This window comes from Eptatretus burgeri, chromosome 1, assembly GCF_056783735.1.
Source record: "Eptatretus burgeri isolate ZD-2024b chromosome 1, Ebu_testis_v1, whole genome shotgun sequence".
NCBI classification, from domain to species: domain Eukaryota; kingdom Metazoa; phylum Chordata; class Myxini; order Myxiniformes; family Myxinidae; genus Eptatretus; species Eptatretus burgeri.
The window spans coordinates 92,842,175-92,858,616 of record NC_140961.1 but is presented as its reverse complement, the minus strand read 5'-3'; the positions used below and the strand labels follow the sequence as shown (position 1 = coordinate 92,858,616).

The following is a 16,442-nucleotide window of genomic DNA, read 5'->3' as shown; positions in this document are numbered from 1 at the left end:
CTGAACTAATATACCCCCAGATAGGACTATTTCCTTCATATCCAGCATTCCATTTCGTATTATGAAAGCAATTTTTGCAATAGAATGGCATTAATGGCTCAGAATCCTCATTTCTTAAATGACCCTATTTCTCCTTCTTAATTTTTAGAGTATTGTAAGATACAGCTAACCAGCATACATAAAAGAATATCCTGTCGAGATAAAAAAAATCACGGAAAATATATGCTGTTACTGTGCAGGAATAACCATGAAGGAAACTATTTGGAGAAACAATTTAGTAGGGAAAATGAAAATGAGAAACTTTTACATTGAAATGTAATGGTTCAAGTGCACTGTTATTCTCATAATTCCAAGAATATGTATGAGATATATTGCACTCTTTCTTACACCAGGATGACAGAATATAGCTGGGCCGAGATTTAAACCTAGGCAAGACAGCAAAGCTGAGGTCACCATTCCAGACAGTGTGTGTGTGTGTGTGTGTGTGTGTGTGTGTGTGTGTGTGTGTGTGTGTGTGTGTGTGTGTGTATGTATATATATATATATATATATATATATATATATATATATATATAAACACATATATATATATATATATATATATATATATATATATATATATATATATATATATATATATATATATATATGTAACATATAAATATACTTGTATATTAGACACACACACACAACAAAAAAAATGATGGGTTGGAATTATTATATTCAGAATATTCAAGCAGACTGGAAAATATGATATTTCATAGCAAGACAAGACATTCTTATAAAACACATGTACAAATGTGATCCTATTTCCTTTCCATGGTACAACCTTGTGAGTATGCCAAGGTCTGAAGGTACAGCCGAACGTCAGGTGTGATTATAGCTTCTTTATTTATTATTAAACATGTAACGGATGGAAATGGACACTCATTTTACTTTATGCATGTTACAAATCATGTGCAGTGAATTTCGCCTCCATATGCCTCATATTTATTGTTCTTTTAAAAAATGTTTCTGTACACCGCCCTTGAGGCTCAGTTTGGAAGACATTGTCTATAATTCCAATATGAGATGTAATTGTGTACTTATCCTTAGTTAAAACAAGCCTGTCTATATAGCAATGTGTGGTGATGTGTGTTGAATTGCACAGCAGGAGTTTTTTTGAATTATGTGGGGGTGAGGTGTTTTTAATAACATGGCGATTATGGGGGAAGTGAGGTGTTTTTAATAACCTGGTGATTAAGTGGTTTGATATATTTATTTAGCGAGTTAGTTAGTTATCTTGATGCATCCTGTGGCTGCTTGGCTCTTTCAGTTCGTTTTCTGATGCAATGCCCCTGTTACCAGTACAGTAAGCTGATACTTATTTTGTCGACTTTGGAAGGATGACAGGTGAAGTCAACCCTACCTGGTGCTAATTCAATGGTAAAAAACAGGGGCTTGAATTCAAGAGCCTATGAACCTAAGCCATTCACTTTAACCATTCAGCCAACACCAGGCCTGGTTACATGGTGGTGAGGTATTTTTAATAATGTGGTGTGAGGTGATTTAAATGATGGGATGCTTACATGTTGATGAGGTGTTTTGAATTTCATGGTGGTGAGGTGTTTGTAACAACGTAGTGGTTACCTGGTGGAGAGGAGTTTTTAATCCTGTGGCAGTGTTTGTTCCACTGTAGTAACATGTGGTGAAGCAAGTGTGTATATATATATATATATATATATATATATATATATATATATATATATATATATATATATATATATATATATATATATATATATATACTTTTCCATACTCGTGGTATATGCTTCCACATTGCAAGCAATAACAAGCCACGCTTCCCCATTGTTGTGAGTCCCTCACCTGCATTTTATTTTTCATTTATATATTTTCATTTATTGTGGATATTTATCAATTGTGGATGATTTCCGATGGATCTGTGATTTTTCCCTGGTGTATTGGCTTCGATGTCCAACAGCATGCAAAATTACATTGCTTTCCCATTGTCTCGGGTCACTCACCTGCATTTTTTTCATTTATTTTCTTTGCAGATGATTTCCGATGGTTCTGTGATGTTTCCTGGTATATCAGCTTCAATGTCCATCAGCACACAAAATAGTGGAGCAGCAGGGGCCACCAAAAGAGGGAGATACCCACACCAGCATTACCACATTTTCTAATGTGGTTATTATTGACCACCTACTATCCCTGTACATGAAAACCAATGACGCCAGTCTGGGAAATGGTGGCATTCTGAGAAATAGGTCAATTAAGGTCGTTGACCCCTGAATTTGGCAATATTTACTAAAATGGCTATAGTTTTTATAATTTTTATGTTACAATACCTTGATATACATAAAACTGATTCTAAGACAATAGGTTATAACATGCAACAACAAAAAAGAACATGTGGCTGAAAATATTAAGTACAGAACCAATTTTATTACAAATTTTGCCCCAAAAATCCCAATTTTCATATACTTTTAGCATCACTCATCACATGCATAATATATAAGTATCAAACATTTAGCATTCAAAAGTTTCTCTCGAGTCTGCTGCAATTATTCATATATAATACATTGTATTATCTTAAGTGTAAATCACATTTTCATCACATTTTGTCCAAGATGCCTGAAAATACCTGAAAATGGTATTATTCAGTACTCATGGCATATGACCATTAACTTAATTAATTTCATATTTATTAAGAGAAAAATTTGTTTCAAATATTATATTGTCGCAAGGAATTATATTTGTTGATGAGTATATGAACAACACACAAGGATGGATCCAAGATTTGTGTAAATGGGGGGGGGGGGGTACAAATTCTTATATACTATAAATATTTTTTAAATAGTAATTTTTCAATGTACTTTGTTGAAAATTAATTTCAAAGAAATATTGAGGACTATAATGGCTGTTTGAACAAACTCTCCACTTTTGGCATCAAATGCAATCTTTCTAACAAAATTATCAGTTACTAAGATAAATGCCAGGAAACTGTCAACATTATTGTTACATATTATGTTGATATCTAGTCAGCATCTGAGTCTAAATTATCACTGTAAAATGCAGAGAGAGAGAGTAAAGGGATTTGAACATGATTTGTCCCCTCCATCCACCAAGGCTTTACAGGTGCATGCAGCTGTGCATGGTTGGCCACTCTCCAAGCAAGAACACGCCACTGCACAGGTATTGGGTTGACAGTCACACGCAAGGTCATTTAACAACTCTGAAGCAGCTGGCGATTGACTCATCATTTGAGGCTGGAGACCAGTGCCACCTGGGCTGTGTTCGAAGCCATATGCTGTTGCATCAGGTAAAGGCCCGGTCACACCTTGACGTTTTAGCCAACGTATGCCGATTTTTGAATTATTTTTCTAAAACGCTGGCACACGTTGAATACGTTATGGGTAAGTTTTGATAACATTGAGAGCACGCTGAAAAACACTGCCATACGTCGTTGTACGTTGGCTTTAAACATTGTACTTTTTGGTTGTCCTCAAATTTTTTCATGCTTGAAATTTCACGACGTATGCCAGCGTATGACTCACATGTTCTGCTACGCTGGCCACAAGTTGTATGCACGGTCTGCAATCGTTGACAGACGTCAACACATGCTACTTGTAAGTTAATCATAAGTTGAGACACGCCGACGTAATGTTTAGCGTACCCGAAACTTATTTCTAACCTATGATTAACGTGTTGTTGGCACGTTACGCGATCGTTGCCACACATCGACAGACGTTCCTTTTAAGCTACTCATACGCTGAAAGACGTCGGTATAATGGATCGTCCTTGCGTCAGCGTCCATGGCCACGGCCAGGACACTTATTTGCAGCATTCTTCAAACTTTTCTTCGGCATGACGAGGATGTTCACACTTCGATGTCTAGCTTGGCGATGATTCCAATTGTCCATCGGCAGCGTCTATTTAAAATAGTCGAGTTTGAGCATTTTAACACGTTCAGAAGAAACGCTTCAAATTTCCAAACCCCAGCGTCAAAAAACAAAGGCGAGTGACAGCAATTTAAATCGTTCATTGTAAACAATGAGAATAGCTGAGTGGTACCGTTTAAAAGTCGTTGAGTGTAAAAAAATCGAATTGTTGAGCGCAAGCGTCCACTTTCAATAGTGGGGTTTGAGCGATTTAGCATGTTCAATAGAAACGATTAAAATTTCCGAGCGCCAGCGTCAAAAACAAAGGCGAGTGACAGCAATTTAAATCGTTCATTGTAAACAATGAAAATAGCTGAGTGGTACCGTTTAAAAGTCGTTGAGTGTAAAAAAATCCAATTGTTGAGCGCAAGCGTCTACTTTCAATAGTGGAGATGCAGCCATTTAAATCGTTGAGTGGCAGCCTATGAATAGCAAACCCTACGTCACCGGCAAAGATAAACTGCCGCACGATATGGATAATTTAGGCTATCGTTGGGCATAGTTTGTCAACGCCGGCCTCACGATAATTATTCGTTGGTATATCGTATCTATAAGTAATCAAAGTGCTCTATGCACATTATTAGTTCATTGTGCATTTGTCCAACCCGTTATGAATAGACCTAAATCGTAAAAACAAGCCATAGCTCATTGTTGAAAAAGCCCCATAAAAAATTAGCCGCAAAGAACTTCGAACAATGGTGAAAAGATGTCTCCTACCCGTGGACACGCGGACGCAAGGACGATCCATCATAACCCACACCCTCCCCTCACACTCACCTACTACTACCAACATGAACAAACTACTACTAACACTAATACTAATACTGATACTGATACTGATACTGTTACTGCTGACATGGACATCGACTCAAAAAGGACTCGAAAAGACTGTTGGGTTCCCCTTTTATGAGCAGCATTTTTATATACCAATTCCCAAAATCGCTGGGAACACGTCTTTATATGGCAGTTGTAAGCTAGAAACACGTTAATTTTTTTTTTGTCGACCAGAAGATGTCATTGGAATACGTCTACATACGTCGATGTGTGTTGGGACTACATAAAGAATTGGTTCAAAGCACGTCAAACATAAGTTAGAAATAAGTTTCGCATAAAAGACATTACAGCGACGTGTTTCGACCTATGAGTAGCTTATAAGTAGCCTTTGTGGACGTGTGTAAGCGTCCACATATCGTGTGTAAAACTTATCCCCATCGCATGGGGAACATGTGTCATACGCCGAGTATGTCGTAAAATTTTGAACATGTTTAAAATTTCTTGAGGTACTCTACTTACTACGACGTATGATAGCGTACTTTAGCATTCTACTCATGTATACCAAACTTACTCATACCGTATTTGACGTGCCCCAACGTTTTAGACACATTTTTCTTAGGTCGGCATACGCTGGCAAGATCGCCAAGGTGTGACCGCGATGTTGACACTTCCATTTCTACGGCAGTTATGATTCGAATCATTCTGCGTCAGCCTTTTAATAGGCTACGTCACGACATCGTCGGCGATGCGTGCAACGCGCTATGCCTATATATGCCATCGCGTTGGGCATCGGTTGTGTAGGCCGACAACAGGTTCAGCATTCGTTGGTATAAGTTATCTATAACACAACGAAACGTTCTGTGTCCGTTACCAATGCGTTATACATAAGACCAAGTCGCTATGAATACGTCCGAATCTTTAAAAAAAAAACATCAAAAGTTCAACGTAAGCCAGCGTTTTACATACATTTTAATACGTTGCCATCGCTGGCTAAAACGTCAAGGTGTGACCGGGCCTTAAGGTTGGAGAAGGGGTAAGCAGCTTGTCTCCATATTAACAGCTGATAAGCAGAGCGAAGTAGATGCAGACTGAAAACGTCTTCTGTTGGTGGTAGTTTCTTTCCCTGGATGTTCCTCTGTCCAGTCTTCTGACACCTTAGGGCATTCAATGACATGCAGTTTGTCTTGCCATACATGCAGCCAAAAAACTTTGTGGCTGCCATTTCTATCTATTTTGAAATGTTTTGCTCATCAGATCCGAGCACCACAAGAGGCTGGAACAATGCTTTCGTCGACCATTGATGATGTCAAATCTGTCTTCAAACTTGTCTCTTCATCCTCAGCTACTTCCCTCAAAACTTTTGACATCTCATATGCCTTTTGCAAAGCATTTACTACTGTTGTCTTTGAACAACAAACAAGATCTGACTTGCCTGGTTGTGGCATGAATGCAACATCTGGCCACTCTTTTATAAGTTGACTTTTGGATTATAGGATGTGTCTGAACCTGGATGGTCCACTCCCTCTTCAGCAAGGATCTCCAAGAACCACTTTCTCAAGGTGCTCAGGAAGAATATTTGTCTGTGTTCAATGATGGGTGATGTAAACTCACTGATCAGTCTCCTCACTGATGTACTGTGCAGCAAATTGTTGCTTTCTGTTCTGACTTGCAGTGATAGAGCGACCACTGACAGTTGATGTAGCATGACTTTTGTCTGTGGAAAGGAACCTCAATGGCAACCAGATCACCATTGGGTACACCCTGAAGTCTGGTTATCATGTCATCATCTTGCTTAGCCTTTTCAGCTTGAAGAACTCGGGTGTACATGTTGGGATGCTCAGGGTCATCTTTCACAGATGACTCTACCCTGGACCAAGATAATCGGTGCTTTGAGCTGCAAGGATAACTGCAGATGAAAAAGCGAGATTTCCAGTCAAACTTCACAACTGATGCCTTGGATCTTGTAAAGCGGTTGGCACAACCACCACTTGCACCATCACCATTACCACTACTAGAATTACCACCATCATCCAAAACTACATCAGAGTTATCAACTGTTTTAATAGCTCTTCTGATGTGATGATGGCTTACATATGTTGATCTGCATTGTCTGTGTTACCTGAACACCACTGTTCCAGAAATTATATCAGACTCATGGGCCAAAAGTTTCTGACTAATGAAGTCATTCCGTTGTTTGCATGCTGAGAATAAGGACCGTAGTTTGTTCGGAACTGGAGTGACTGGCTGCTCCTTTGATGAAAAGGATTTTGTGCAGAAAAGACACTTATCAATGTCAATGGTATCTTCTCCCTTAGCTTTCTTGGCAATGGGAGCAGAGTCAAATTCTTCATCCATATTGTAATAATAAACTGTTCAATGTTGAAGTAAACTCGAGTACACGAAGACAAAATGTGGATCTGCCTGCAAGCGTAAAAAATATTGGTCACCAATAGTTTGGCAGAATAAGTCTATTTAATCCACTAAATTGAAAATAATTCAATGTAAATTCATAAGTATTTTAGACTGAGGGATAAACCATATTTGTAGGACTTTATTCTTTTAGGGGTGTTATTTTTCACAACACCATGTTACTTACATAAAATTTATGCAGTAATGACTTCCAGTTTAGACACATTCTCATGACAATACTATTTAACCCCAGCTCAACAGCCTGTAGGCAAAACATTCAGTGCACCACATGTTTTTCCATCAGAAAATTTGCTACATGGTAATATATCTTCATCACAAGACTATTCATAATTAAAAAAAATAGAAACAAATATTCTCATACTTACATTTTAACAGAGAAGAGGGTGTCGCATAAAACATGCTGCAGTATATGTAGTCTATCGCATCTGTTCAAGTGTGACAGACCTAATTTCATATACATTGGAAACTCATGGCTGATGAGAGTGCTATTTATAGCAGTGCCACAGGTGGGGACCATCTCAGGAATGTGGGGGTCATCTCAGGATTATTGTGGCAAATGGGATCATCTTATATAATCCAATATTCTTTATCAGGGGCATTATTTTAGGGTTGGTTCAGGGTTTAGGGGTGGCACTTTTTTAGTGCATATGTATTTAGTGATATTGAGGAAGGGGGAGGGGGTGTTCGTACATAGGTATTTGTAACCCCCTCCCCCACCCCTTCCAAAAATTCTGGATCTATCCCTGTGTGTTATTGATATACTCATCAACAATTATAATTCCTTTCAACAATATATTATGTCAAAGACATTTCATATGATATTAATGGTCATTTGCCATGAGTATTGAATAATACCAATTTCAGGTATTTTCAGCCATCTTGGACAAAATGTGATGAAAATATGATTTACCTTTAAGATAATAGAATATATTATATACGAATAATTACAGCAGACCCGAGAGAAACTTTTTAAAGCTTAATATTTGATACTTTTATATTATGCATGTGCTGAGTGATGCTAAAAGTATTTGAAAAATGCGAAAATTTGGATTTTGTGGGCAAAATTTGCAATAAAATTGATTCTGCACTTACAATTATCAGCCACATGTTTTTTTTTTGTTATTGCATGTTATAGCCTATTGTCTTAGGATCAGTTTGATGTATATCAAGGTATTGTAACATGAAAATTATATAAACTATAGCCGTTTTAGTAAATATTGCCAAATTCAGGGGTCAACGACATTAATTGACCTATTTTTCAGAATGCCACCATTTCCCAGACTGGCATCATTGGTTTTCAGGGATAGTAGGTGGTCAATAATAACCACATTAGAAAATGTGGTACTGCTGGTGTGGGTATCTCACTAAATAAGCCTCTTTTCTGGCTCCCTGCTGCTCCACTAAAGTTTCAGCTTTCTACATCACCCGGAAGGTACCAATCTTTAATATCAGTCACCGATTCAATCAGTCAGTGAGTCAGTGGTAAAACTGAGCCTGATATATTAGACATATATATATATATATATATATATATATATATATATATATATATATATATATATATATATATATATATATATATATATATATATATATATATATATATATATACACACATACATATAAAATGCTGCAAAACATAGATGTGTTGATGTATGAAGTATATGTACATGGCTCATAAAGTAGGTATGCTGTGGTATGTTTATGGGAAATTCCATATAAAACTATTATGAAGTACTTCGACAAACCATCAATGGTCAGAAATGAAAGTGGACATCTTGGGGAACCTGTACAAACCAGCAATATCATACTCTCCATTTCCCTGTTTTATTAAAGATGAATTAAAGCAACAGAATATGGGTATTGTAACCTTAGAAATGTAAGTTTGATTGGTAAAAAATTTATTTTACTGTACATTTCTTATGTGACCGTTTTTGAGTGTGGTGACTCAGAATGTGAACTTTGGTGTCTCTTTTATGTTTTGATGATGTTCTGTCTCCCTATTCGGGTTTTCTGGCATCTACCCTATCTGATGAAATAATGGATTCATACATAAGGCTTCCTGCCACTGCATCGAGAAAAATAAGGAGTCCAGTGTTGATAATGTTCCTTGTGATTTTTATTCCAAATCTCCCTTAATTTCTTGCAAACATGACAGAGTCTAACGGCAGAAAAATATAGATCAAAATTGTGATCAGAAAAATAAAATTCGGACCGCAAGTAATCCCATCTTGATTTTTGTCAGTCCCGTTATGTACGAATCATCATCTCTCGTCGGACACAAATAACGCTAGCATTAGAAAACCTTGCTGTGTTGCAAACTTCCCCGATTGATGGATATAATAGGCACTTGCAAGCGTGTCAGCATATTTCCATTCGCCGTCGAGCGCAGTGTTTGTCTTCGTGTCCGTGTCTTTGCGAGAGCCATAACGTATGAATCCAGCGTGAGGAAACCGAGCCGAACGAGGTGACTCACATTTGTCTGATAATTCTTCATTTTTACCAACGCTAGAATTTTTTTGGTGCTTTGTGAGGATCCGAGAGGTAAGAATTATGTTTTTCTTTTCATGTTTAAAGTGATTATTTTCAAAAGTTTGAAAGAAATAGATTCGATTTTAACGTTATTTTTCGCTTACAAGTGTGGCTTTCTTTGTTACTGAACTCGTCTGTGTTTTCTTCGTAATATATAACATCGGACTCTCTCAAAATGTGTTGTTTTTTTCTTTTTCCTGTCACATATTGAGCCTGTTTAAAAAGGCAGAGTAAAAATTATCTGTTTCTTATCCCAAAATATAATATTCACATTGTTTTTTTCATCTGATTCGGTACATCACGCTGACGCCAAGCTCGAAATTCGAACGTGTATTTACAGTGTTGTATATATTCAGTGGTAACTTTAAAACCCGACGTGATGCAGGTCTAAAAATTTAGATTTAGCTATTTGAATACATGCAGATTAACATAATGGGTTGCATTTAATGTTTCCCTCAACTTTTTTTTTTGCCCTTTGTTTCACAGTATGTGTACCCACTTTGTGAGCCATGCATATATATATATATATATATATATATATATATATATATATATATATATATATATATATATATATATATATATATATATATATATATATATATATATATATATAGTCGTCAACTTACGACCTATGTGACTTTCGACTGATCGACTTTACGACAACACCGACAACCGCGATATGTACTGTATGTCTGGCCACGACTGCTCCACGTCTGGCAGCGTGAGTGTTGCCCAGCTGGGTGTACGACAGTTTCCGCCCCAGCGCCCACCAGTGCTAGTGTGTTAGTGTGGTCTCGTTATAGCGCAGTTTATCTGTAGCGCAGCGCTGCCCCAGCTGATAACATCGACGATCCACAGCCAAGCACGAGTGACCAATAACATGTTTTGTATTTTTTTAATATAGTTTATGTTTTGTAAATTCTATATATGTTTTTAATTAATTAATATATGTTTTGTAAATTCTGTAAAATGTTTTCTATTTTTTGTATTTTTGTATGTTTTTGCAAATATTAAACCAATTGTACTGTAGTATGCAGTGTATGACTTAAACCTGATGGACGTAAAAACGTTATACAGTTACAATAAAAATGGTTTTTATAACCATGGTTATAACAATAATGAACAAAGAAAATGTTAATAAAATATGACTTACAGATGATTATATCATTAAACAGTATTATATACATACGGTAATTTTTGCATAGGCCTATACACTATAAATAAAGGTAAAAATAAAGGTTGGCTGACTTACGACCAAATCGACTTATGACTGGTCGGTTGGAACCGATTTCGGTCGTAAGTCGACGACCTACTGTATATATATATATATATATATATATATATATATATATATATATATATATATATATATATATATATATATATATATATATATATATATATATATATCTTCTTCTTTCGGCTTCTCTCTTTCGGGGTCGCCACAGCGGATCATCCGTATGATCCGCATAGTGATTTGGCACATGTTTTACGCCGGATGCCCTTCCTGACGCAACCCTGGTCGCCTCTTACGACACAGGGATAATATATATGTATATATATATATATATATATATATATATATATATATATATATATATATATATATATATATATATATATATATATATATATATATATATATATATACAAACATTTCAAAAATAAACACACAAGACTATTCTGGCCAAGTAAATTAGTTTCCTTAAACATCAATGATGAAATGCATTTGGGGAATTTTATGCAAACATTCATTTTCAAAATTCACAATTTTATGTGGAGTAAATATATTTTACAATGAACCAAAATGATGATGCAATTACAATTCACTTCATTTTTTATATTATTGTTGCCTGAAACCTCCATGACTAACCCTAACACCTGTGTAAAAACTACAAACAAAATGCATTTTTAAACACAATTAAACAATAAAATTAAGTCTTACTTGAGGGATATAAAAGAGACCTAAATGCTCTGCCATCGTCACAGAAATGGTGGAAGCTGTTGCACCGATCACACCTTGAAGTGATTTGAAATCACCAGGTTCAGAGTCTTGTAAATAATCCAATGTTGCATCCATCGTTTTAGGTACTTCCATGCATGAGTCATGAATAACATAGCCAAGTGTATTGTTTTGAATGAGGGAGTTATCGTGATTTATCTCATCTATTGCAAAAATCATAGCCATTGCAAAACGCAGACCCCGAGGGAAAAAACTGCAAAATAACATAAATAATGTCAAAACAAACCCTTATTTTTCCCATTCTTACAAATCCAGGCTTTGTACCATTTGGTTGTTTCATTCCAAATGTCTCAACTGCAGATGCTGGTAAATTTTAAACAATGCAACATTAGAAAGAAACGAGATTTTCTTCTGAATTTTCACCTGTCAAAAGAAATGCCAAAAAATAAAAAATAAAAAACATTAAAAGAATTTTACTTACTGAATGCAGCCAGGGAAGTTTGGTGTTTTCTGGTAGGATTCCTCTGAATCACCAACACCAAAATGAACAGGAAACATTCCACCTAAAATAATGTCTCCCGGTCTGACTATGCCCTTTAATCCTTTCTCAGCTGTTGATTTCGCTGCCTTGCTGCTGACAAAAGTGATGTGCAAACTAATAATGTATGGTAAGCAAAGCTGCATTGTTATATTTTCAGCAGACCAAACTTTGAGAAAAAACATTTTGTGCTGCAATGCAACACTACCATTTATAGAATAATCTGTGTAAAAAACTGCACCAATAATCACCCATCAAACAAATCCTTTTCATGTCTTTAGGAAAATCCCTGTTCAGTCATTTGCCACATAATTTACTTGGAAGCGATTAGACACAAAGTTAAAAACACATAAGGGAAAGCAGATTAGTTAATGTGTGAAAAATTAAAATTTGTCAATTAGTTGAACTTCAATTTTCAAACTTTATAATGCCATAAGAATGAATAGCAACTAATGCAAAAAAGAAAAACGATCGTTATAGTGTTTATTTATGCTACCAAAACATTCTCTTCAAGGTGATAGTAAAATATGGGATTGCATGTTTTTATTTTTACCCTCACCAGAGAAGAGGGTTTTGCATTTGGGTCCGTTTGTTTGTTTGTCTGTTTGTGTCTATCTACTTGTCCATACAGAACTTTCATGTTTTTCTCTGCAACTGCTTGTTGGATTGAGACGAAATTTTCACCATTGGTGCGACTAATCATGTAGAATGTTTTAACGATAATTAAGATGTCATAGGTCACGTGGTGTGGTAGCCATATTGGAAAACATAAAAACTCTGGACCTCTGTATCTCTGAAACCACACCAAGGTAAAAATTGAAACTTGGCACATAACAAGTACTCATTGGGAATGAGTGCGATTTTTTATGGCATCAAAGGTGCCCTCATTATGATGTCACAATTGCATATATAGAACGTCACATCCAATCATTATGAAAATTTTTGAGGATCATCTAGGGATAAAATGGTCTCCAGAAAATAAAAAAAACAATGATGACGTCATCGGTCACGTGATTCGGAAGCCACATTGTTTAAAAATAAAATAAAAAATCTTCTTCTCTGAAGTGGCTGATCAGATCAAGGCAAAACTTTACACGTATGACCGCCTGTCCATGAGGAACAAAAGGTTCACGCATGATATCATAGGTCACATGGTTTGGCAGCCATATTGGATTTGCCCTAAAACCTATTAAATATACTACTCAAAAGATGTCCTGGTGAGGGTATGCAATCTCTGATTGCTCTTTTTCTTGTTATTGTATTGTAAATAGGCTGGGAGAATTGTGCAAACATAGCACACTTACCTTTAAACTGTCCAATCTGGGTTTGATTCCTGACCAAAGTATAAAATGTCAGATTTATATTTCACAGGCAAGGAGTTGCATCAAAATGTGTGTGCTGTCTCTTGGATGGATATTGAACGGAGTGTTCCAGCTGCTGAAATTTGACGTTGGATGTAAAAGATCCAGAAATAAATTTGGAATTCAGCCAGGGTGATTTAGGTGTTGATTTCACCTTGACTAAATTTTAAATTTATCCACTAAACTCGATATTCATCAACAACAGATTAAAGTGCTTCTTATATCAGAGTGCATTTTGTGTGGTGGCAGCACCTTCTTTTTTAACAGCCACCATTATCCCACCATTCTTGTGTGGTCAGCCAGGGGGAAGTGTGGCTCAAGTCTTTATGAACAAGCCTGATTTTCAACTGGAACAGGAATTTGGAATTTGGTCATGGTGCCGGCGATTGCTTGCCTACTCTTCATAATGGACACCATGGGATCTATGATGTCCAACAACGAATGCTGGCATATAGGAGACCCGATCATCATTCATTCGAGGGATGGCACATAGAATGATGAATCACCCTTCTTTTGAAACACTGGGCTGACAGTTTTATAGCTGGCTCAGGAATCAAACACATGCAAGACAACTTAGAGGCGAGTGTGCATACCTCTAGGCCATCCTGTCAGCTGGTGTGTTCACAACAACACCTAAACTAAAAAAGATCACTTTGATATGAAAAGATAATGCACTCAATTTTTCACAGGTCACTCACATTTGTGGCTATGAAAGGCATCCATGATTTTCTTACTACAAAATAGCTAAGTTCAATAAATTTTAAACAATTGATCATAAAATTAAAAGTTTACGCTTTCTAATAAGAAATAAGAAATACACAGTACTGTTTGGATTGGCCAATTTGTCGTTCACCCATTCGTGGCTCTGAAAGGAATCCATTATTGTGTTACTTAGGCATAGCCGAGTTAAATAAATTTCTCACAATTTATCGTCAAACTGAATAAAAGTTTAAGCTTTCCCATTAAAAAAACATATCCTGTTTGGATTGGCCTATTTGTAGTTCAATAATTTCAGCACAAAGATGATGGTGTTTGGGATTCCAAGTTCAAATTTCAAATTGTGTGGATCGATTCTTTTTTATTGACCTTGAGATTTACAAGCCTGCTTTGGCATATTCTTAATACCTTGGCTTTGCATGCTGAAACATCATCACAAGCTATCAAGTTTGGTCTCAAAACTTTAGCAAGTGATTCTTCTCATATATTTGATGTATTAAACAGTACTTGAGATTATTTATCCATTATATAATGCTAACCATAACATCTGTCCATACATTCACAAATTAAGCTGCCTCCCATTTCCGGTGGCAACTTCCCGAGATGCATTGGAAAAGCTCCGCACACAGGCACATCTCAACATTCGACCAGAAGAAATGCATGATACAAAACCAGATACATTTTAAACGTATAAATACATCAATGAATCACAGCATGTTGATTAACAGTGCATGAAGATATGACCTGGGCTGAAAGGATGGCCTTGAGGGATGAGCACACACCTCTCAGCTGTCTAGCCTGGTATGGGTTCAAATCTCAGCACAGCTCTAAACTTTTCATCACGATATGTGTGTACAGTCCCTGAGATGGACGTTAAAGTGGGTGTCCCATCTACTGATATGAGTTGGTGGGCATTAAAGATCCCCATGGTGTCTTTTGTGAAGAGTAGGTGAGCTATCACTGGTACCGTAACCAAATTCCTGCCTGAATTGCTGCTGGAAAGGCAATGGCAAATCACCCAGTATAACTCTTGCTCAGGAAGCTACTTCAATGGCACTGACGCTCTATAATAGTGCATGAGAATTGTAGCAATGTTGAACAAACCATATCGGCATTGTTAACAACAGTAGCCGATACTGAAAGTACTTGACAAAGGCTTGCAGTATGTCAGTTAAAAGCTCAATGTTGTGGTACTTGTCAGTAAGCATTAGTAAATGCCTGTAAATGAACAAATAAATTGATGGTTAAATGTTATAAGTTTTGTTTAACATGGATTGGTAAATTGTACTATATACTGCTTGATGTAATGAGCTAATTTTGACTATAAGTGCCAGTATTGTATTATAAACTACTTGGTGAGATTCCTGAAGATGCTGGAACGTTCTCAGATGAAATTTTGAGTATGGATGAGAATCAGAGTTACTGGAAGGTACGATATCGTTCTGTGATACTATATAAATGCACGGGAGGTAGGTGTAGCAAAGATGCCTGACATGATGAGATGTGTGTTTCGATCGTTCCTGTGCTCAATTTAACTCCGATTCGTGAATGAGGTGTTAATGTCCAGAATGGTTGTTAACGCGTGGAGCCAATTTTAATCAGGTTGACGAAAACTCATTACGATTGTGTATCGGGAAAGAATACCTTTGAGCTCTTCAATCACCCTGGGTGGGCCAGTGTATGAGAGAGAACACCGCAACAATACTCAATCATTCAACAGCCCTGGAGGATGAGGTGAACGCATGTGATTTGAGCCAGGAGAGCAGAGACACTGGGAAGAAACAGCCCAACGCGGGAATTGGAGTTGGACATTGTATGTCATGATGAACTTCCTCATTTGACTTTGTATCTGTTTGTTTGAAATACAAGTTTCAAAATCCTTATGCTGTTGATGTGGTTATTGCAACGTCACTTGGAAATGATAGACCCCAACTGACAAAGATCCATTTGAGTGATAGCCGACCGGCACGATTGTTCAGACGCATCAAGTGCAAACTATGGATTGCAGTCATTAGAGAATGGGCTGGGTTCGGCACCACAAGCAACATACGTACACCAAAGGGAAGGAAACCCCAAGGTGTGTGTACCCACTTGACACAGTGTAAGGCGATCATTTAAATGAAGAGAAACCTCCATTTAGCATTGTGACCTAAAAATAACATTTCATAATCAACATCAAAGAG

At 36.7% G+C, this 16,442-nt stretch overlaps 1 protein-coding gene across 1 annotated transcript in view; it reads right to left on the bottom strand.

Annotated features, from left to right (window-relative positions):
• LOC147034964 (extracellular calcium-sensing receptor-like) overlaps window positions 1-12,655 on the bottom strand; it is a 51,639-nt gene extending 38,984 nt beyond the window's left edge. The window contains exons 1-2 of the mRNA XM_085891697.1: window positions 12,125-12,655; window positions 11,626-11,896 (exon numbers count right to left, since the gene is read on the bottom strand). Of these exons, the coding sequence (XP_085747823.1) occupies window positions 11,626-11,896; window positions 12,125-12,327 (474 nt within the window). The 5' untranslated portion in view covers window positions 12,328-12,655. The remainder of the gene's footprint in view (window positions 1-11,625; window positions 11,897-12,124) is intronic.
• Window positions 12,656-16,442: the final 3,787 nt, after the last annotated feature.